The following is a 24832-nucleotide window of genomic DNA, read 5'->3' as shown; positions in this document are numbered from 1 at the left end:
ACCTCATGCGAAGTCTCGCACAATCGCACTCATGCCTATTCGCTATTTGTATACTGTCGCCCATACATATATCTTCTGTGGCAAATTTTTCCAATGCTCAGAATTTGGTTTTCTTTTCATGCACATACTACAGTTGTTTTTCTGTGTTCACATAGGCGGCGGAGGCGGGGGTCGTGTCCCCCCTAAATTTGAGGTGGGGGACGATCCCCCCTAAATTTGTTGTTGATAATCTTTTTTTTTTCTTGTGAATTTTGTTTCCTGCGTCCCCCCTAAAATTTTGGTGGTCCCTCCCTTAAATTTTTGGTTGATAACCTTTTTTTTGCTTGTCAAAAAAATTGGGTGGTCCCATCTAAAATTTTTGGCTTCCGACGCCAATGTGTGTTCACAATTGTAGTTCTACATGAATTAATAAGTGCATGACTTGTTCTTTTTCTAGGGTTGTTCTACACAGTAAAAGATGTTTTACATTTTTGATAATGCTGTTTTCTTACAACAGCTGTTCATTTTTTAACAGTTAATTTCAATAAATTAAGCATATTTGTTTGAATGTTTAATCACTTGTTTGAAATATCGTATAACTAAACTTATTTAATAGCTTGAACTATTAGATTCCCCTAGTTGTTTAACCTCCAGTTGTTTGAAGTATTTAACAGCTATAGTTCATATAGTAATCAGCGTTTTACTGCGTATTACACATGTTACACAAAAAGTAACAAAAGAAAAAAAAAATAGCTTGATTATGTACTGGGTAGTATTGACAGGATCGATTCCTTCAACATTTGATTTGACCCTTGACCGTTCCTGACAGATGCCGGGCATTCCTGAAACCCCGTCTTAAATTGCAAGCTCACAAATGAGACTTAAGTTCAGTGGCCTTGGATCGTCGGTGCACCGGTTGATATTTTGGTAAGAAGTAGATCTTCTTTCCTATTCCTTGTTTGACAATCTGCGGGGTCTGTAGAGTGAGTCGTCGTTTTCCTCTTACCACAATATTAGCTTCGTGTTGCTTTACTCTATCTGTTACCTGCATGCATCATATTTTATAAAGATATTTGTATTATTCATTTAAGTATCTCTTTTTCACCTTTCATCCAGAATAAGTTTATTTTTCTGATGTTTATTCAGCATCTTAAAAATATAGATCTGTTTTAATGCAAACCTTACAAATAATGTGATAGTCTCTACGACAAATAATTGCTAATATACAGTGCAAACGGGTTTCGAAATTTCAAACTACCCATTTTCATATATTTTTCCCCAAAAGAACCGCTGCTTTATTGATTAAAAAATAAAATATAACGCCATACGTGATCATTGTTCTGCTGCATTACTTGAGAGCACTTAGAGACTTCTGATAAAGTAAGTGGTAAGCGCTAAAAAGCAGATATATTTATTATCAATTATGATTATTATAGAAATAGACCCAAAATATAGGTTTAATAAAAGGAGACAAAATATTGACAGAGATCTCACCTTCATCATGATGTCATCAAGATGATGGGCATGCGCACTAGCGATTAACTCCTCACAAAGGGCTTGGATGAACCACGATCCGTTTTGCTTGTCACGTAGCGAGAAATAGCCTGCCAATCGAATAACATTTTGCAAAGTTAACCAGGACCATGTCTTACAAAGACTTACGATTGATCCGATCAGCCACAACTATGGAAAGCCAGTAACGTCAACAACTAAAATTCATGATTGTTCAAAATATATGTATATTTAGATATGATGTATATTTCATACTTTTATTGTTTTCTTGATCGTTAAGCGTGGCCTTTGTTTACAAAAATACATTGTGCATATTTCCTGTATAAAAAATTATGACATTGATGGATTTCTATTGAGGTAAGATTGACCAGATCTATCGCAACTCTTCGTAAGACGGGGTTCTGAGCTTATGTCATTACATAAGAGATACGATGGCATTCATTAACTTAAACGTTCTTTTGTCCTTCCCTTTTTGTAGTGTTTCTTTTTACCAACCCTCTCTGTCTGCCTCCTCTCACACCTGTTGTTTTTTTTCTTTTGTAGGGAAGTGTTGCAAGAAACCATTTTTTGCAATCAATTGCAACCGTCAGTTGAAAATATAAAAGTGATACGTAAATCGTAACGAAAACAAATCAATTTATACTTGTCGCAAGTAGTAGATGAGCAATCAATTGTAAATTTAGCAATTAATTCAAAGATTGTGATTAAGTTTAAAATTATGAGGGGGGGGGGGACCAAAGGTTTTAAAAAGTTGGAGGATTTTTTACGAAATATAATAAGTCCCCTCAAAAAGGTCTTCACCGCCAATTAATGGTGATTTATGGAAGGGAATTTTTTTTTACAAACAAAAAAATAATAAAATGTTTTCACTCCAAAATGCAGGTCATTTTGTTTCAGGAAAAGTTTGACAAGCAAAAAAAAAGAAAAGAAGGAATGTCCCCACTTGCGTAGACACATTCGACAAAAACAAATATTATGTATGCCTCACAAAATGGGTAGGGGCACGGTCCGGGGATGTGCCTCTACTTTTATCCGCCACTGCTTGGAATGCTCCATTTGCCCCCCTCCCCCTCTCCTTTCACCTAGTGAGCTCATCTTCTACGTCATATCATCCTGAATGTGTTCCTGTGTGTAATTATTTCCTGGCTGCGCCTCTCGAATTAATACTCTCTGGTTCTCACTTTGCAATATGATTTTTTTAATTATAAAATATATAGAAAAATCAGTATGGCACACCGATCATGCCCACCATAACACACATGTCTACTCATGTCCTTCACCCTAACATACAAACCATCTTTCTCTACCCTCCTCCTCTCCCACATATCTTTACGACCCCCACACAAGACCTATCACTCATCTCACCCATGGGCCTCGGGGGGGGGGGGGGGCGGCACTGACGTATAGCGACAGTATTTTTTTACAATTAAGACCCCCTTTTAACGCCTTGCTAGCTAGCAGTTCCCAAGCATATAATTTTCATCACTTTTCATTGACCATCCCGTTCTTTAGCCGCTCATTTCAGTGTCAGTTCTCAATACCCTCATTTCATGTTAAATTCCAGTTCTCAAACGCCCCATTTGCAGAGGGCCAAAGAGCCCCTCAACGTCCGTTCTCAAGGGTATGGTTTCATATTTTTGGGGCAACACGTACACGCTTACCCATCAAAATCCTAGTGCCCCCTGGCCGCCGCCCCTAACTGATACACCATATTTCTCTACCCCCCTCCCTCTATCTCTCACACATATCTTTACAATCCCACACAAGCCTTGGGAGGTCCACTCTTTCGTAAGCTTGGTAAGAGCCAAACTATATAGAAACTCCACTCTCTTCCTCTCTTTCTATTCTCCCTTACCACGCTGACAAATTGCCAATTCGTCTTCTGTCAAATCATCACTTCGTCGAGTCACCAGTTCGTCTATGACCATTTCGTCTCGTAACCAGTTAGTCTAATATCCATTTTATTTTCATTCATTTTGCACAATAAACATTAAGTCTAATTAGACCAAATGGTGTACAGATTAAATGGATATTGGACCAACTGGCTATTAGACGAAATGGCAATTAGACCATGTGGATATTCGACGAATTGACATTGGACCAAATGAGAATAAACCACCACGCTTACCTTCAGAAGTAGCATGAGCAATGTAGACATCGGCATTATCTGGTACCCCACCGTCGGTATCCACCTCATCTCCTTTGATGTTATCAGGTGATGGTTTGACCATGGACCTATCTGGTTTCGAGCTTTCCCCATCGTCTTTGGCTAGTGCAACTCTTCCACCTGTTGTTAACCCATCAGTGCTCACGATGCCATCGCACTTCTCGGTCCCTGCTTCAAGGGGTGTGTTATTCGAGGAAGCACATGGAGTAACTTTATCTGTAAAGAAAGACAAAAAGGTACAACAGGCACCCTGCCATAACGTAGGAAAGCGGGGACACACACTCTTACAAGAGTGGACACTTGTGGGTTGCATCCGGGTATGCTAGGGGAGAATACAATTTACTATTTTACAGTGTTGTAGCGCCCTCTGAATTGGATTTGAAGCATTTAGAGTGTCTACAGAATTGAGTACTGTCCACGTATTCTTATATCTTATATCGAGGTTTTTTTACCTGACTGCTAAATAAGCACGAATGCCTGTGAACAAGCAACCAGGGGACCAACGGCTTAAGGTCCTCTCCGAGGGACCTGGTAATGAGGATAAATGCCTTACCAAAGGGCACTAGCGCACCACTTGGGAATCGAACCCGGGTCACCGGAATCCGAAACCCCCGCTCTACCGACTGAGCTATTGCGCCTCCAATGATTACGAAATTAACGTCCTCGGTTTGATGGTGTGCGGTCGTACAGGTCCATGGTTGGTGGCAATTGCCTTCACATGCACATATAAGATATATGATTGGTTAAAATTGAATAATAGGTTCAATATTATCGATTTACCCATCAAATTTGTTCCCTGTCTCCAAACTCTTATAAAAGCTATAAGTCCATAAACAATAAGATGATTTGAACAAATAGAGGAATATGAGAGGTAAGCATGTAACTGAACCCCCCCCCCCCAAAAGCTGATGTTAAAGTCAGAAAGGTGAGCCATTTTTTTAGTTTCACTTAATTTTTCAAAGCAGTTATATGTACACATCTAGGTCAGTATGCAAATGACATGAACAAGGGAGCCGATATCACATACAGACTCTTTGTATTTTATAATAAATATAAAGATATCATTTTTTATGATAAGGCTCCACTAAATCGAAATAATTTGATAAGATGAATTCACATCCTATGAGGAAGTATATGAAATGTTTGCATTATTGCAGGGGGAAATACAACATTTTTTTTATAGGGGGAAGGAAGTGGGCATGGGCCCTTTCTTGCATAATTACCTCCTCTGCAGGCCTGAAAGAACATGATCTTTGGTTTTCCGATCAAGGCTTGACAGTTGTTCCCCGAGAACATGTTCTTGATTTCCTCGACGGTTACGACCTTCTGGTCAGTACCAAGAATGCCCTCTGGAACCCCATGGCTCATGAAGACCAAGACGACTGAGGTGTGGGTGGGCAGGATTTTCTGTTTTAAGCTATTTAGCTCCATTCTTATTTCCTTTGAAAAAAATGACAAGAAGATATAGAGGTTAATATCAAATTCTCCTTTGGCGAATCAGCCACAGACCCTTAAGACATTCACATCAAACATTCAGTATATTTTGTATTTAAAATTTTATATACACACACACCCACGCACACTCACACACACACACACACACCCTCACACACATATATTTATATATATATATATATATATATATATATAGGCATCTTGGTTTTCCACGTATTGGCAATAATAATAATAAGACATCAGAAATGCGAAACAAATTCACGAGTAATGCAGTTTTTGAAGTGCCAACAGTTAAGTTCTTTTATTCAATCTCCAAATTTTCGGTAGACATCTACCTTCTTCAGGGAAGATTCGTGAATTGTGACAAGTTTGAATGACAGTTGTTTTTATTAAAGCGTGTGCGATCTCAGCGGGACTAGGGTAACAACTGCTAGCTGCGCAAAATGCTGTTATGAATGTATAGTGCGCGCTTTTGGGTAATAGACCATTAATGACGTAAGTTACGTAATAATAAAAGAGTATGATTTAGGTTTCGTAACAATAAAAATATTTCGTAATAATAAGAGTGTCTAACTGAGACCGCGCACGCTGCACATTGCACAGAGAGATCATAATAAACAAGATAGCTGAATTAAGGAAATTAAGGCAAAGAGGAAAAAGATATGATTATCTATAGAATGTGAATGCGTTGAGCCAAGACAGATCTTTGTTCAGGCCACTTTCAAACGTGCGGCTTTTGACGATATGTCTCAGCTCAGCCCATTTCCGTTCCTCTGCCGATCTGTATCCTCCGCCGAAGATGCAGACTTTGATATCTTTGACAGAGTGATTAGGGAGGTTGAAGTGGTCGGCCACTGGAAAGTCCTTTTTGTTTTTGGTGATGGAGCTTTTGTGGTTATTGAATCTGGTGCGAAATTTGGTGCTGGTTTCACCAATGTAAGTGACCCCCGGGCATTTGGTACACATTATGCAATACAAGACATTCTGTGCGTCACATGTGTGGTTAGGGGGGTGGACAGTAAAGCTGTGTTCACATCCCGTCGTACTTGCACGTGCGCGCAGTCTACGTGCGAAAACGTGGGCAAAAATCGGGAAATTCGTACGTCACGCACGTGATGAGTACCGACTCGGTACGGATTTGGCAGTGCGCAGACACGACGCAGAACTTTTAGTGCAGGAGGAACTTTCGCTGCGTGCAGGCTACGTTCGAGCTACGGATTTGCCCCACGTGCGCGCACGCACGCCCTCGGTACTGCCAAAGTACGCACAACGCACCGACTCCGTGAGACTTTTTAGATATTCGCCGCGGCCACTTCCTGTACCGAAGGTGCACTTAGCAAGTGCGCGTTGCCGCACGGATAATTGCGTGGCCCGTGCTTACTCGGCACTTTCCCAATCTAATTATTCAAATGAACGTGAAGAACTCACGTGCACGTGCGGAGTAAGCATGTGATCAGCACTTACAACGCACGTTGTGCTCATATATAAACAAGAAAACACAAAGTCATATTTTATTACCATGTTCCACATAATGACCTTATTCTTATTTATTCACACACTACATAATACATGAATTTCATGAACTATGTCCAAAATTTGTTATCATGAGTGCTTGAAGAGGTTGTAGAATGTAAACAAATGAAATCGAATCGTGTATCATGAGTTCAAACAAAGACAGTGGGAAACCGTATTAGTCCGCCAAATAAAATAAAAACAAGAATTAAAAAAAAATTCTTTTTCATAGATTTCTATGAAATGAAATAATGCTTATTACGAGTTCCTGCGTTCACACAACGAGATCCTGCCATGGTATTCGTCCGAGCGGGGAACTGTAATAGTTCGCGAAGTAGTTCCTTAGGGGTTTTCCTTCCCTCGCGGCCCGTTGGCCGACCATCTGGTCGGGTTCGGTCATCTGTACATCATTCCTCCAGGCCCCGGAGATTACCTTGCCATCCGCATCCTCACGGTCCACATTCACGTCAGTTTGTCCGAGCCGGTGTTTCGAAGCAAATTGTGAAGGATGATACAACCCAACAGGACGCAAATTCTGTTGTTAGGCTCCATCTGCAAGGTAGTCAAGAGACATCGCCATCGATGAGCCAATATCCCGAAACCGTTCTCTACGACACGACGAGCCCGAGAGGTCCGCTAGTTCATTACCCTCTCTTTGTGTATCAGGGCATGGCGACAATATGGCTTCATCAGCCACTTTCGAAGGGGAAACGCGTCGTCGCCCACTAGGAAATTAGGAAAATTCTGGTCGTCACCTGGCAGTGGATCCGGTGGTGGAAATCCAATGGTGGTTCCCTCAAGTGCTCCCGGAATGCTCCCCAAAACGTGGACTGGTTGAACACGCCTGCATCTGAAGAGGAGCCGTTGACCCCAATATTGCACCACAAGAAGGAATAGTTAGAATCCACGATTGCCATGAGCACCACAGAGCAGAACCACTTATAAGAGCGATCCACTCGTCCTGGGTAGAGGGCATGGTGCGCATCTATCTCCTTATATTCCTCGTATAGGGCGGTGCAAACTTCCGGTACGAACATGGATATACTATTGTGTGCCACCCGGAAGTCATATGCAAGGGACCTGCTTCCCGTTGCCAAAAAAGCGAAGAGTGATGGCGAGTTTCAGGCCAGGTTCCAAGGCGCGGCGACTCCTGAAACATTGAAAGTATCTACACCATTGATATATAGTCAATATGTGTAATCACACGTAAAGACAATTCCTTCTTTTTTCTAAAAGGAAAGGCAATCCCCCTCCCCATAATGGAGAATATAAGTTTTGATTGGCATTATAATTGCAGTTAGTTTTGCCCAAACCTTTCTAATAGTACATGGACCTTTTCTATTCAAGAAGGATTGCTTCAAAACTGTCAATATTCTTTATTACAATATTAAGGAGTTAGAAGTAGCGAATGAAATCATTGTTTATAACACGTCAAGTAATATTTGCCGTCCAAGTTATCGATGTTTATAAAGGTCCCACGTCTTGCTCATGCCCTGCCACTTGAAGCTGCTCTTGCAGTATCAGAAGTATTTGGAGTCTCTGTGGTAGAAGAGGCGACATTTTGAAGGACGTCAGAAGATCAATCTCTATAAATATACCCCACCACATGGGGGGGGGGGCTTACGTTCATCGCAAGTGCATGCAGTTGCAACCTGCGCGTAAGTAAGGACGGCGTACGTGAGCAGCACGTGTAAGTACGGCCTCCATTCCAAAATGTGTCGAACGCACGGAGATCGTACGTTGTAAGCAGGTACAACTCACTCCACACGTGCGCGACGTACATTGCACGCAATCGCTCACTGCAAGGCGTGACACGCGGGCAGCGCACGCACTACGTACTTACACCTTGCATAGTCGTACGAGTGACGTGCGTCGATGCACTTGCTCCCTGCGTTCGCCTCTTTTCCTTACGTTTTCAGAAAAACGCAGCGACCGTAGCCTCCCCCCAAAAACGTACGGCCAAAAAAACCGTACGGCGGCTTGTGACCAGGGCTTACGGGACTGAGAAATTTTTACTGTGCTATCGGTGGTTAAGTAAGTGCACACTTGGCATCGTGGCTTGCCACATCTTTTGTTGCCTTTTGGGGGCGAAGGTTTGGGCAGTTCGCTCCTTACTAGTAGCTTTCTAATGCTAGGAGGCTGGCGTTGTGAGTGAAGGGGAGGATCGCCCATAGCGGTAGAGAGTTTAGGGTCAAGGTTGATATTCGCAGACCATTCCCTCTTATACATATATATATATGTGTTGGTGTGGGTATGTATGTATACAGTGCGTCTCAGAAAAAAAGAAAACCGGGATACCCATGTCTTTTTTTCTTCAAAGGCAAATAAATCATATTTTATTTACATAATCATATAATTCAATTATCTTTCTTCAAGATACGACCACCGTGCTTGTTCGACGATCCCTGAAATGAGAGTGGATTAAGATATACACGTAAGTTTCTGCGCAGATCGTTTCTAATAAGCGTCAATATTTTTTTATTGTTTGTAATCTGACATGCGTGAACGATGTGCTTGGCTGTTGGTTTCAAATTCGGGATGAGATTCCAATTTTGCCATGAGTATCAAATTTATAGTAAACAATATATTTAATAATTGTTAAATCTATCATTCTTGTGGGACGCACTCTTATATATCTTATTTAAAACGATTAAGAACTTCGGCGTGTTTGATACAGGGGAGACAAAAATGCATATTGACAAGGTTAATACTCATTTACCTCAATTTTTTACCTCCATGGTTTATTTAGATAATATCCAAATTTTCTACATAACACATCTTCTCTAGATAGGGATAAGGATACACGATAAACGAGAAATGAAAAGATATATAAATATGCATGTACATATGTTGTTGCCTCCCCTCCCAACCACTTTTCCCCTCCCCCTCTCTCTCTTTGTTCTTAACCTGATTAGGGTGGGTGAGTAAAACACGTTTCTTAGGGTGAGTGGGTGCATGTGTGTGGGTGAGGGCGTGGGGTGCACATGCTAGAATAGATACATATGTCTGTGTTTCCTAGGGTCAGCGTGGGTGTGACAACATGGGTGCACATTCTGAAATATATACAATTCTGTGTTTCTAAGGGTAATTGGTTGTGTGTGGGTGAGGTGTGGGGTACGCGTATACATGCTGTTATAAATACAACATCTGTGTTTCTTGTAGGGTTAGTGGGTGTGTGTGGGTGTGAAGTGCGCATGCTGAATAGATACAAATCTGTGTTTTCTAGGGTCAGCGTGGGTGTGAGTGTGTTGAGTGAGGGCGTGGGGTGCACATACTGGAAGGGATAAGCTATGTGTCTAATGGTTAGTGTGTTCGTGTGGGTGTGGATTTTGCTAATTTGGATGAATTCACAAAGTAACGTGTGTGGGTCACTGAGGTCGCAGGAGCGTGTTGTACGTAAGATGTAAGAAAGTGTGTCTATAGGATCAGCAATTATAACTTAATGGGGGGGGGGAGGGTACTTCAATATTCACATAGTTCATAGGCAAAAAGTATTACCTCAGCAGTTAGATTTTGAGCTTCTTCAGGGGCATATCCAATCTCCTTAAAGACATGCCTCACATTGACCAAATCAATATGAGATCCCTTCCTTTCACTCGCTCTGTAGGTATCAAATATGTAGTTGTTCAAGATGAAAGCAACTCCCTTGTCTGGTTTGTCCATGGCGTAGCACTAAAAGATAGTATGATGTAATAAGAGACCAGAAGGTACCAGAAGTTGAAAAAAATCATCAAATAAACCACAGAAATTACAAACAATCACCTAACATTATCTGTTATATTTTGACACCTATTTTCTATTACCGTGTGCAATGCGTTTTCGACATTTTAGAGGGATGGTCCGGGCTGAAAATAATTATATCTAAATAAATAGAGTAAAATTCACAAAGCAAAATGCTGAAAATTTCATCAAAATCAGATAACAACTAGCAAAGTTATTGAATTTTAAGTTTATCAATATTTTGTGAAAACAATTATATGCACATCGTCATAAATTTTCATTAGGTGTGCTAATGATGTCACATCACTTTCTTTTTTATTATGTTATTACATGAAATCATAATTGTTTCATTTTTTCATACATGTGTAAATGATATGTCTCCATTAAGATGAAATTAGTCGCGGAAATAAATAACTAATGCATTTAATCAGTTGTCAATCCAATTGTTTTAGTTCTTGGTTGAAAAATTTCATATAATAAAATGCAAAAGAACAAGTGGGGATATGACATCATCAGCCCACCTAATGAATATGCATGAAGACCTGCCTAGAACTGTTTCACCTGAATAATGCATATCTTTAAAATTCAATAACTTCGTTATTTGTTATCGATTTTGATCAATATTTCTGTGAATTTTACTCTATTTATTGATATATAAATATCTCCAGCCTGGACCATCCCTTTAATTTCATCTTTACAATTAGTATCTAGCTTTGTCAGTCAGGGCCCCACTTCAGAAATAATTAAACCGAAACTCCTTACACAACTCTACGTGCAACCAATTTCAAACACACATTTGAGACCCAGCCCTTCATTTATTTTTCTTAACATTGCATCAATAATATCCGCTCTTTCTCTAAATGGGCGCAATGGCCCGTATCCTGAAGTCAGGGTGAACTTAAACCATGGTCTAACTCTATGATAAAATAATGGGAAGCCAATATCTCAAAAATTTTATTAAGTTGTATATTTCTTATATTTACTGTGCTCTTTCCTGATTCTTCAATGGTGAAGATAATCATCTATTTATACTTCCTGGACAATTATGAATAACTTGAGAGCCAAGTGAGCTGAAATATGATATCTCTACTGTTAGTAATTTATGTAACAGTTGTCTATCCATACTTAAACCCGACTTCAGAAGAAGGGCTATAATGTCACTTCAGGTTCAATCATTGTATCCCAAATGCCATACAGTCATACAGGTTGTCATTAATAATACCACAATTTCATAGATTAATGCCATGAAATTTCATGTATTGATTGCTGATGGGCACCCCTTCATGCATCATCACCCTGCTACTGATCTCCGACCTCAGTGGTGGAGGATGGGAAAGAAGAAGGGGAAGAAGCCCGGGGGGGGGGGGGGCCACTTCCATTGACGAGTGGATACCATGCGCGACCACGGGGTCTCGAAAAGCACCCTAAACACGTATTTTCCATATTCTGAAAATGCACCCCTTATCAAGTATTGGCGTGTAAAACCCTACCCTTAACAAGTATTGGAAACAAAACGATACTCTTGACAAGTATTCCCTGTAAATGAACCCCTAAACAAGTACAGCGATATGTCACGGGTCCGTCGGTCGTCGGGTTTACCTTTACACATCACTTAGTTTAGTATACGGCCCCACCTTCCACACCTCGCGCAAATCGTACTCTAAACACGTAGTGTTAGGGCAAAAAGGACATCCTTTATAAAACATTTTAATTTTGTTTACCATCCCCGCAAATTTGACCCTAAACACGTAGCTTTCCTAGCGAAATAGATACCCTTTTTTCATTATTTTTGTGTTTTTGACACCCTTATTACGGTACATACATAACGTGCCCTTTCTTGAAAAAGACATCCTTTTTACGTGTTTTTCTGGTCGCGCATGGTATCCACTCGTCAATGTAAGTGCCCCCCCCCCCCCCCCCGGGGGAAGAAGAAGAAGAAGGGGAAGGAGAAGAAGAAGAAGAAGGAGGAAGAGGAGGAGAAGAATAGTAATGATGATCGTAAAGATGATAATAATGAAAACAATAATAGAATACGGAGAAGGAGAAGAACTAGCAGAAGAAGTACAATAATAATAATAATAATAAGAGAACAGGAAAGAAACATCTGATACAAAATAAAAGCAATTACCATTTTCCGGTTCAGTTCTATAGACATATCTGTCAGGATGGCTTGCTTGATTTTTTGGGCGGTATAGTATCCATCGCATTCAAATGGAACGTCTGTGTGAACAAGACACGACAAAAAATAGAATTAAATGTATGTGTGTGTGTGTGTGTGAGAGAGAGCAAGGTCGAGAAAATGTGTGTGTGTGTGTGTGAGAGAGAGATAGACAGAGAGAGGAAGGGAGAGAGGGAAAGACACACATGGCCTAATACTCTGCATGTCCTAGTATTACTACATGTACTAAAATATTACTCAAATTACGACATACTGGATTTTATGCTCTGTTATATGGGTCCTACAGTATGATGATAATGGAAGGATTAAAGGATTATTTTCTTTAAAAATAATTGAAGTATTGGAGTAACTAGAACCGCATTTTTCTAAAATTTAGCTCCAACTGGGATCCAATTTAATCTTTTCAACGGTTTCTTTATTATTTATTTAAATCAATTACACTGATTTATTTATTAACTGATCATATACTTTTTGGATTGTATATCTATATCTTATCGTTCGATTCGCTCCATTTTCTGTTTCTGTATTTTGATATCAAACTCTTTATTAAAAAAAACCCGACGAATTATTCATCTATTATCTTATTTCATTACAAAATAACATAAGCAAATATACCTAGTTTTTACCATGATTTTTTTTGTAGCTGGTCTAAGTTAAGATATATTGGTATATTTGGAGTAAAAAACATTGAAAATGAAATCATTTGGAATAACAGCAATATTACTTTTAATAAACGTATGTTGGTATATAAGAAATGGAAGCATGCAGGTATAATTAGGGTTAAAGATGTTATAAGAAATCGTCAGTGGTTAGCACCAAATATTTTAAATAAATCTGTCTATTCTTCTCAGCTTTTATTTGATTTAGAATATGCTAAATTAAAAAAGTCTTTCCCTGTTTATTGGTTGAATAAGTTGTTTAAGGAAAATTATCCATTCGAATTAAAAAAAAGTGAACGAATCTTAATTTCATTAAAAAGTGGAGAACAAATAACTCTAGATTATTTACCAACAAGAAAGATATATTCTTTATTATGTTCGGAGGTATCGGAAGAACCAGGCATTGTTTCTTTTTGGTCTAATCTTTTTTCATTACCAGTTTCCTTTAGTTGGAACCATGTATTTTATTTTAAGTTGCATTTAATTGTGGATAATAGAATTAGACAATTTAGTTTTAAATTTTTGAACAAGATTTTACCCTCAAGAGACAATTTATTTAAGTGGCATGTAGTAGAAAACAACTCATGTAACATTTGCGGAGAAGTTGATACCACTTTTCATTTCATACTGTATTGTAAATATGTTCGATTTTTTTGGAAAATTATAGAAAGGTTGGTATTTTATATTTTCAAGATTACTATTTCTATAGATGAAAAAACATTAATCATAGGTTATGATCTGCAAAGTTCCAGCAATGTTATGTGTAATTTATTTTGTGTTATTGCTCAATTTGTTATTTATCGAAATTACATAAAAAGCATATTCAAAGGAAAAAGATATGATGCGAATTCTTTATGGATTGAATTCAAGCTTACTATGATTATTTATTTAGAAAGTTTATGTAAACAAAAAAGCAAGTTCGGAATTTTGAAAAAATGTGATATTCAAAAAATTATTGCATTATTGAAGTGAATTGATTTTTTTTATTGTTTGTATATATATGTACATGTTATTGTGAATAAATACCTCGATTAAGGACGTTCCACAGTTATGTTTGTGCGCATTATGATCTGCGCATAGTTTACACTCTGCGCGCTGACGTCACAATGGATGAACAGGTATTAATTAGCTGCGGGTATGAGCTGATTTTTCTCGTCTTCTGCACTTTAACTGCAGATCCGATGCGTTATTTCATGAAGCTAAAAAATTGAATTATTCCATGGACCATTCAAAAAAATATTCTCTACAATTTCAAAATACTTTACTCTGCAGTGCTGCCAAGAATCACGAATATTAGCCCGAGTTTGAATAAATGGTAGAGTGGTTTTGATTTTTTCTTCACATAGATACTAAGCATTCGGCCCATTTTTGGTGTTTTAAAAAGCACATTTGCTCTAATAAAAATGCTGATAGTTTAAAAACAAGCACATGAACCCCTATTTTTTAATGTTTCTACCTCTTAGGTATACCTTCCTCTACAACTCTGCAAATTTTGGTGAAAATGACATGGATTTTGAATAAAGTGCAGCATTTATTGTACGTTTGTATTTTGTTACTGAAATTTTACATTTTTCAGATTGGGATTTTGTTATCTTTTACGCCATTTTTAAGAACTGACAGTGCTGTTAAACTTAAAATTGCAAACAAATAGCACTATTAATAGATTCTCCATTCTAACGATACAATTATTAACTCTCTTGCGAAATTTGATGACTTTTTCATGTATTTTGAATGAGTAATGGAGGTTTAAACTCATTGTAGTAATCTTGGGCGGTCTAAAAATGCCAAATTCTTTTGAATGCGCAATTCTTAAAGGACAAGTCCACCCCAACAAAAACTTGATTTGAATAAAAAGAGAAAAATTCAACAAGCATAACACTGAAAATTTCTTCAAAATCGGATGTAAAATAAGAAAGTTATGGCATTTTTAAGTTTAGCTTCATTTCACAAAACAGTTATATGCACATCTCGGTCGGTATGCAAATGAGGAACTGATGACATCACTCACTCACTATTTCTTTTGTATTTTATTATATGAAATATGAAATATTTTTATTTTCTCGTCATTGTCATGTGAAATGAAGTTGCATTCCTCCCTGAACATGTGGAATTCCATTATTTTAACATGTTGTGCTTCAGGCTAGGAGGTCCTAATCGTCAAATTCGTAAAAATTGAAATATTGTATAATTCAAACAATAAAAAACAAAAGAAATAGTGAGTGAGTGACATCATCGACTCTCTCATTTGGATGTAACTGGCTCGTTCATATAAATATTTTGTTAAAAATAAGCGAAACTTTGAAATGTCACAACTTTCTTATTTTACATCCGATTTTGATGAAATTTTCAGCATTGTGCTTGTCTGATTTTTCTCTATTGATTAAAATCAACATTTTTCTGAGGTGGACTTGACCTTTAAGAACATCAATTTGGGTGAACTTTGAAGCTCTATAGAAAAAAATCAAGCACATGGACCTATGTTAATTTTTGCATATTTCGAATATTAAGGTTCTAAAGTATCTATGTGCAAAGTTTGGTGAAAATGACATGGATTTCACTTTAACTGTGGAACGTCCTTAAGAGGATAAAAGAAAAAAAAATCTTATTTCATTACCATTTTGCATTTCATAAATTTTTTAATATCATTTTTAAGTAACCTGCTTCATGATTTGTGTCTTAACTTTTCATAATTATAGAATTTCTCCTGATTTTTTTATTATTATAAAATAGAACATTTTCAGCCTGAAAAGTGTGGAACTTTGTGCGCGCTTCACCTTTTTTGTTAAATTCTGGCGAGTTCCCCCAAGTTTGCGCAGTCCCCCTTGTCTGCGCATATGCGTAATTCTAGTAAAAGAAGATACGCAACGAACACTATACACATGCAGTACAGATATTCATTTAAAAAATTCCGACTCAAAATGGTGGAAAATAATGAACCAGGGGCATTTCATGTACATGTGACAGTCTCAAAATGCAGCCGTTCTAATCAAAATCCCCGAGGGGCGTACAAAGTAAATGGGTGTGCAGTCATAGGGCACCATTTTTTTTTGTTCAGTCTGAAAATGACTGCCCGAGGTTTTTTTTCCAAGAAAATCATATTTTTCTTTCAAATTTTTATATTTGGCACACTCATAATAATACAAGAAACATTATCAACTGTTAGATTTTGTGAAATGAAAAGAAATTCATGGTAAATTTAACTCAAATCGTTAGGTGCGCAGACTTGGGGACCACCATCATACTTTTTTAGCGTTTCCGGTGGCCTCAAAGGAGTGCGTTGTTGCTATATCCATTTTATTTTTACATCGATGTACTCACCATCTAAATCATCTTTCCCCGAAGTTTCATCAAGTATCAAATACTGCAAATAAAGGTGGAAATTGTACTAATCATTAACATTATTAACAGTATTCGATTTCAGTGTCGTGTTGTGTAATTATCGTAAGAAAAAAAGAAGAAACAATTTACTCAAAACTAGGAGGATATCCAATGTTTCGTGTTCTGTTTTGGGGTTGGGGTTTGGGAATGTGTATGTCTGGAAGAAAAAAAATAAGAGGAAGGGACGAAAAAGTTGAATACTTTTCGGCAAATACATTACTGACTGCATACTATAATCTTCATCATTTATGTTCAAAACCAAAATGCTACAATTGCCACATCCCAAAAATAAGTATGAGAGCACAGTTCATGTATTCTTTGCACAGTAATCGAAGCCCTAATTATTTAGTATGATACTTTCATCAAACATATACATATTGGATTAAGTGGACCCGATCATATACAACGCATGCATTCGTTATTACTGTAATTTAATGCGTTAGACCAAAAATATCAGTTTCGAGCGAGAAGGGGAGGAAATAAAAGTCATTTTAACAGAAAATTATTCAAAATGTATTGTACGGTTACCTTTTTCCTGCGGTGCCTGAAAACTAATTTATATATAGCGAAAATCGCTGGCAGAAGAAGTAGAGGAACTCCCAATAAACCAATGAATGCCAACGAACTGAATCCTAAACGAAAAAAGAAACGACATGGATCGAAGTAATTTATTAAGTGGGGGCGGGTGTTGCAAGTTGTTAGAGCTTTGTCAGTTGAATTTAAAAAGAACCCGGCTACAATATATGTTTAACGGTTAATTATTGTGATGTTATCTCATTCTAATTTCAAATACTAATACGCGTGACATTTATTTCAGCTTGCATTTGTTTAAAAAAATGTGGGGCGTCGTGTTCGAGTGGTTACGACTCTCGTATTTCAATCAGAGGGACATGGGTTGAATCCCAGCCATGTCGTTGTTTTCCTTCAGCAAGAAATTTAGTTATACCCACATCATGCACATTGTGCTGCACTCGACCTAGGTGAGGTGAATTGGTACCCGGTAGGATTTATTCCTGTAATGCTTTAGCGCAAATACGGCGCCTCAGCTACAGCCGGTGTAAATGATATGATGCCAAGTATCAAGCTCAGTAGATAGAGTATATGCAATTATAGTAGCTGCGCTATTCAAATGGAACGTATTGTTATTACATAAATACAGGCAAGAAATGTAAACCAATAAAACTTTTGCATTGAGAGGTTCTGCTACTACCGGCACGCATACATTCGTAATTCCGAAGGTTCGTATTTCCGAAGGTTCGTAATTCCGAAGGTTCGTAATTCCGAAGGTTCGTTAATCCGAAAACGAAATAAGGTTCGTAATTCCGAAGGTTCGTTAGTCCGAAAACGAAATGAGGTTCGTAATTCCGAAGGTTCGTTAGTCCGAAAACGAAATGATTAACGAACCTTATTTCGTTTTCGGACTAATAACGAACCTTCGGAACAACGAACCTTATTTCGTTTTCGGATTGAAGAACCTTCGGAACATCGAACCTTATTTCGTTTTCGGATTATCGAATCTTCGGAATAACGAACCTTCGAAATAACGCCACAAATGTTCGGATTAACGAACCCTTTTACGTTTTCGGATTAACGAACATCGAGGTATAGGCAATTTACGTGTTTCGGAATTACGAACCTTCGGAATAAAGAACCTTCGGAATTACGAAGTGTAACCCTACCGGCAATGCAACGCCAACGATCAAATTATCATTGTCGCAGAATGTGGTATTATGTGTTGACCGTCCATTACTACCACAGCTTTCTGACACATGACGATACATGACGTCACCTGTCACGAATCGTAATATCGCAGCAGATTCCTCATGCAATACGTCACGTGACACCCATCAAAATGTCGCAATGGCATTTGATAAAGGAATGGATTTTCATTGGTTGAATGAGATGAGAGAGCTATATAAAACTGCGTTTCTCATTGGACATTTGTTCAAAGATAGGCGTGTCTTACAGAGATAAAATGAAGATGAAATGGTTTTTAGAATACCTATTCGGAGAGATTTTAAGGATATTTAACTCACTTATTTTAACGGAGATAAAATATTTTCTTCTGAGATAAAATGGATCTCAGAATACCATGCGAAATATTTATGTGAAAAATGTATTCACTCAGCATTTGTTTAAAGGTCAAGTCCACCTCAGAAAAATGTTGCTTTGAATCAATAGAGAAAAATCAGACAAGCACAATGCTGAAAATTTCATCAAAATCGGATGTAAAATAAGAAAGTTATGACATTTCAAAGTTTCGCTTATTTTTAACAAAATAGTTATATATGAACGAGCCAGTTACATCCAAATGAGAGAGTCGTTGATGTCACTCACTCACTATTTCTTTTCTTTGTTATTGTTTGAATTATACAGTATTTCAATTTTTACGAATTTGATGATTAGGACCTCCTTGCCTGAAGCACAAAATGTTAAAATAATGGAATTCCACGTGTTCAGGGAGGAATGAAACTTCATTTCACATGACAATGATGAGAAAATAAAAATATTTCATATTTCATATAATAAAATACAAAAGAAATAGTGAGTGAGTGATGTCATCAGTTCCCTCATTTGCATACCGACCGAGATGTGCATATAACTGTTTTGTGAAATGAAGCAAAACTTAAAAATGTCATAACTTTCTTATTTTACATCCGATTTTGATGAAATTTTCAGTGTTATTCGTGTTGAATTTTTCTCTTTTTATTCAAATCAAGTTTTTGTTGGGGTGGACTTGTCCTTTAAGATCTGTCGGCCAAAATGTTTTTGGAGGTGAGATTGTGATGGAGACGGGGCGGATCCAGGATTTTGGGAGGAAGGGGGGCATATACCTTGCATAATGCGTCGGGGGGAAGAAACATATGATGAAAAACAGGTCGAGAAATAGTCTTTTTCCGAACATCGCATGACTTACTATGGGGCAAGCCAGGAACAGAACTTGTAGAAGGCACAGTAGAAGAACTCGCGTCTGTAGGTCTATCCGCCTTGGTAGACATGGTAGGTACTGCCTTTGACGTTGGGTCCTTCTTTGTAGGAGAACGTGTGGTTGTACTAATATCTTCGGAGGTAGTTGATGAACCAGTCGTCGAAGGCATTCCTGTTGTCGATGGTGTGGTATGACCTGTGCGACTTCCCGGTGTTGTGCCATTTTCAGGTTGCGCCGTTCTTGTGGTAAATCTCCTCGGGGAGGAATGTTTATTTGTTGTCGTGGATGGTAAAGTGGTGTGTACAACATGATGTGGAGTAGATGTTGTCTTTGTCGTGGTGACCTGTGTGGTATGTTCCTCATTTGCTGTTAAATGAAATAATGAGGAAATCAAAGAATGGAAATTATCGGACATTAGATCTAATCTTGAGGATTTGTGTCCGATAGAGAATTGGCCTACAATGACGGAGAGGATGGATGAACCCAAATAAATTTCTGATCGGTTAAATTCACTCATTTGGAATTGGAATGTTTGATAACTTGCTTTTTTGAAAGGGAAAACAAATACGTTTTTCATCAAACCATTCAGTGTGCTTAAAAGTTGGTTCTCTAAAACAGTAGGGCTTTAGGATCCAAAAGACTAGAATTTGGAGTCTCAACGACCCTGGCACTGCATCCCTTCAAGACCATGGCCTAGTCCAGATTGGACGGGATTGGACGTCGATATAAAAAATCTTTCTTTCCCCAAGCTAACATTTGAGAGAGCAATTGTTCCCACGGACCCCGAACTCAACCCAGTGACGTGTCCACAGCTTTGCGGAGTGAACACTGGCTGAGGAAATCAGGAAGTCAACCCCTCTGTCAACGTCTAATATGAAATAGCCCTCGCTATAAGCGAGCCTCTGTACCCACCAAGGGAAATTTAGCTCTAAAATACTAGTGTGGACAGTATGTTGCCCAGGGTTATTAAAGAGTAGGGCATTTTTTGCCCAACTATTATAAGAGTGTACTTAATTGATCAAGCTAACACACACGCACCTTTACAGTGGGGAAATTTATCCGAAAGAGTTCCATTTGGCTGGCATCTTATTGCAGAACTCCCCACCAATGTGTAGCTGCTATCACTGCAAGCAAACTCGCATACTGTGTCGCACTTGATTCCAAGTTCTGGCGGGCAAGCTCCTTGGATGAGCAGGAGAGGGGATGAGTAAGCGGGCACCAAGCATGATGATGATTCTACCGATTAAGAGAGATATATATATTTCTGTTTATATATTTAAGATAATTTTACATTGGTCCATAAATTTATCTTGCAATTGTTTTCAAATGCAAACAAAAATTACTATCGAAACAAAATTAAAAAAATAAGTTTCTGCAATAACTTACGACCCCACTCTCAGTCCTTTCCGCGTGTGGTACGGGGGATAGGCCTACCGAGGTTTTAGCAAAAGGGACATGAAATAAAGAACAGGAGAAAAACGCGTACTACAAAAAATTCTCCAGATAGGAAAATTATGATGGAAGAACAAACATAAAAATATAGATTTATGTCAAGAAAACATATTTTAAGATCAAAACAGGGAGAAAAGAGCCAAAGGTGGTCGCTACCGAGCAGTTTTTTTTAAATTTTGTCTTTGGTCGGATTGAATTTGAAGAGGCATAATTGGCCGTCTGCATTTGGTATAGGGCTGAATTCTAAATGATAAATAGAACAATACAATTTTAGTACCTGTCATCTGTCCGGTAGATATGAGCCTGTCAATCAAAGCTTTTGTCACTCGCTGGAGACCCTCTTCCCGAGAAAAACATGACTGCAACATTGCTCGTGTCCCAGTCTGCACGTCTCTCACAAAAGCATCGTAAAGGTAGAAATGACGAAAAACCTCATAGATTCGCTTCTGTGTCATGTTTGTAAAAGTACGGCATGATATGCGAGCCTAGGTATTTTGGAATCAAAAACATTTTTGGAATATTAACTTGGTCAGTTGAATATTCTCCATTCGAGTTTTTGCCCATAATTGAAATAGTGACTATAATAGGACGTTGCTCATTAATTGCTATCCTGATTAGAGTCAAGAATTATTACAGGCAAGATGAAAATCGGGTGTAAAGCAAAAAACAAACAGCTACTTTTCCATTTGTAACTCCACTAGTGGACTGATCAATACGGAGTTACGTCACAAAGCCTGCTCTGTGTTCACAGTAGGGGAAGGCGGGGTTACTTTAAGTTGGGCCACCACCCCCAGGCCGATAATGAGTGGTGTCATATATTGATGACCCATTGCATAACTCCCTAACCCCACCATATTGACTGTTTTCAACGTTGAAACAAAAAAAAATTGAGAGGAAAAAAAAACAAATTTCTCAAAAAAAAGTATTTAAAAAGTGTGTGAAATAGATGAGCGCTTTTTACCCACATGCATCTTTAAATATAATGAGGACTTAATAACTATATCGTTAGTCCAGGCATGGATCATCATTCTTGTCATAGTCTTTGACATGATGGATGCCTAAGAAATGTGTGGATGCTAAATTATCGCACCCAGTCCGGACTGGGGTAGGTTGAGCCAGCCAACATGGGGGAGTTGAGCCATGGTAATTCATTTGGTAATGTATATTTAAAAAAAAGACTTTAAAAGCCATTGATATGCAGGCAGAAAATTCCAAATTCACAAGACATTGGTTTTACTTTTAGAGGATGTTAATATTTATAGAGAATTAGCAAGTGAAAAGACTTTAAATAAAAAAAATGTCATGCTGGTTCTTATCCCATATCTTTAGTACATAGTTTTTGTGGCTCAACTTATCCCATGGGTAGGGAAACTTGAGCCATCTATTTCTTTCAAAGGTGACAGTGACTTTCAGTGTGGTGGTAGAATGTTATATATAGGTATAAATGTGTTTCCCAAAAATTAAATTCTAAGTCAAGGTGATTGTTTCCACAAGATTATGAATCATATAACTTCTATCAGGAAAAAGGCAAACAATATGGCTCAACTTACTCCGCCTTCCCCTTCAGTTGGTAGAGTGACACAGGACGAGGCACGTATCGAGCATGTCGAGTATGCCTGACCGTCCTGTTGGCGACGTAGATGTGGATAACTGCTGCCACATATTTCAGATTGGGAAATGTGCTGTTGCTATGGCATGTTCAATTCTTTACGTCCACGCTATATTCGCGAAATAGTCTACTATATACATTACAAAAATTAATTACACAATGCAAATGTATGTAAAAAAAAAATGGGGAATACGTCAGAAAACATATGTATTCATAGAAATCGAATTGAAATTTACCGTGCCGGATTCATCATCGAAAGAAACACGAGGAAATGTTCGCATACTTTCCCATTGCTTATCTGCATCTGTAGGAAAGATTAGCGATATTATAATTTCAAACAGAACTAAAAGTCTGGAGAAATTTGAGACCATCATTTAAGAAAGAATAGTCTGATTTATTCATTGTAGCATAAAATTATGAATGTTTAATCTGCATGATTATTCTCGCTTTCTAGCTATACAGTGAGTCCCACAAAAAACGAAACCGAGATTTATCGATGATTTATCATAACTTAATCACAAATACAATAGACAATTCACGCATGAGTGAGCAAAAACAGTTTGAAGGATACCAAAAACCCATTTGGCGGGGGTTATCTGAATTTCAAAAAGAAAATCACATGCCTAAAAAGTTCTATATCTGCTCTTTTATTTGATACCTTAATCACAGAAAATGGTCAAGAAGTAAAAGAGTTCTGTTCCCTCGAAACAATGCTTATATTTCCATAATTTCATTAAATAAACGTGTTTTCACCGGTTCCCCACAGAAGCTATCGCACGGTTAACAAAAGACTTAATGAATGGCTGATCGTCAACAAAACGGAGTTCCAGTGACTCGGAACGCTAGCCTGTAAAACCTCTTCATTTTATGAAATTATTGAAATTCAAGCTTTATTTCAAATAACCAGAACTTTGTTATTTCTTGACCATTTTCTGTAATTGAGGTATCAATTTAAGAGCAGATTGAACTTTTTGAAAATGGGGTTTTCTTTTTGAAACCCAGATACAACCTGCTAAGTGAATTTTTTGTATCCCCTATTCAAATTATTTTTGCCCACTCATGCGTGAATGAGAAATAATTTAAGTAATTTCAGATAAAAGAAGAGATTCCAAGCTTTACAATGGTAGGTCACTTGTCTATTGTATTTGTAAGTTATGATAAATCATCGATAAATCTCGGTTTCTTTTTTTCTGGGACGCACTGTATAAACATATCAGATTAAAATTTAGCTACCATACAATCCAAATAAAGAAAGGAATAGTCGTATTCTTGGCTTGCATATTTTACCCTTATACCCTATAATGCCCTAACCCTATTTCTCCCTTAAGTATTTTATATTTTGATATACATGAAGTCAGAATCAATTTTGTTACTGATTCAATAATTTCATTTATATAGGCCAGTAGATAGATCTCCCTACAGAATTTAAGTGAGGTGGGAGCAAGAGGACAATTGGGAAAAAATGTTGGGAGAGGTGAAAGGTTGGATACCCCTTATCATTTGAAAAATGTAAAAACATAATCCATCGTTAATTCTTTTTTCTGTTTTAGCCCATTGTAAGACTTTATATTTGGTTACAGTATAGTGTACTTCAAAGGCAAACGGTACTATCTCGCCACCTTTCTCCTATTGGGTTGTGAAGAGGCTCTAAAGCAGGGGCCAATCCAGGATTTTCCAAGGGGGCGGGCACATTTTTCCCGAGGTAAAATTTGACAACCCCCCCCAAAAAAAAAAAAAAAAAATAAGGATTCCAACCAAAAATTATGGACACTTCGTCCATGATGAAATTTGGTGACAAGCATTAAAAATGGCCTTCACTTTCATAGGGAGCAAACTTGTGTTTTTAATGGCATTTTTACATTACACATTTTAATTGTGCCTCTCAAAGTGGGGGGGGGGGGGGACCGGCTGTGCCCCCCTTGGATCCGCCAGTGCATAAAAGAAAATATTTTTTTAGGCATAAATTTCCTCAGAACATTTTGTTTCATAAACATGAACATAAGCTATATATATGTTGTTCTATCTGATAATTAATTCAAGAAAACATTACACTAATGGTAATATTATAATAGTTGAAATTAAACACATACCTTCGTTAAATATTGGCGTATAAGGGAGGTCGCCAAGATTCGGTAACGGGTCTGTAGATGAGACTACTGGCGACAATATATTGCTCTCAGTGACGACATTTATTTGGTAAGGCACAGCAAATACAAAACCTTAAAAGGACAAAAGTTGGATACAATAGATTCTATTTTCCATACGCCTGAAAATATGCAAT

At 37.9% G+C, this 24832-nt stretch overlaps 1 protein-coding gene across 5 annotated transcripts in view; it reads right to left on the bottom strand.

Moving 5' to 3' along the window:
• Nucleotides 1–241: 241 nt before the first annotated feature.
• The window catches only part of LOC129263184 (uncharacterized), a 33600-nt gene continuing 9009 nt past the window's right edge, over nucleotides 242–24832 (bottom strand). For all 5 annotated transcript variants that reach the window (XM_064101105.1, XM_064101108.1, XM_064101104.1 and 2 more), the window contains 13 exons: nucleotides 24642–24770; nucleotides 22788–22855; nucleotides 21220–21427; nucleotides 20529–20726; nucleotides 19479–19856; nucleotides 17090–17193; nucleotides 16502–16544; nucleotides 12474–12565; nucleotides 10124–10297; nucleotides 4882–5098; nucleotides 3620–3874; nucleotides 1474–1583; nucleotides 242–1024 (listed from right to left, as the gene is read on the bottom strand). In XM_064101105.1, coding sequence (XP_063957175.1) covers nucleotides 848–1024; nucleotides 1474–1583; nucleotides 3620–3874; nucleotides 4882–5098; nucleotides 10124–10297; nucleotides 12474–12565; nucleotides 16502–16544; nucleotides 17090–17193; nucleotides 19479–19856; nucleotides 20529–20726; nucleotides 21220–21427; nucleotides 22788–22855; nucleotides 24642–24770 — 2153 coding nt within the window. In that variant the 3' untranslated portion in view covers nucleotides 242–847. The remainder of the gene's footprint in view (nucleotides 1025–1473; nucleotides 1584–3619; nucleotides 3875–4881; nucleotides 5099–10123; nucleotides 10298–12473; nucleotides 12566–16501; nucleotides 16545–17089; nucleotides 17194–19478; nucleotides 19857–20528; nucleotides 20727–21219; nucleotides 21428–22787; nucleotides 22856–24641; nucleotides 24771–24832) is intronic.

The sequence above is a fragment of the Lytechinus pictus genome, chromosome 6 (assembly GCF_037042905.1).
Source record: "Lytechinus pictus isolate F3 Inbred chromosome 6, Lp3.0, whole genome shotgun sequence".
NCBI classification, from domain to species: domain Eukaryota; kingdom Metazoa; phylum Echinodermata; class Echinoidea; order Temnopleuroida; family Toxopneustidae; genus Lytechinus; species Lytechinus pictus.
This window is presented reverse-complemented; position numbering and strand designations above follow the sequence as displayed.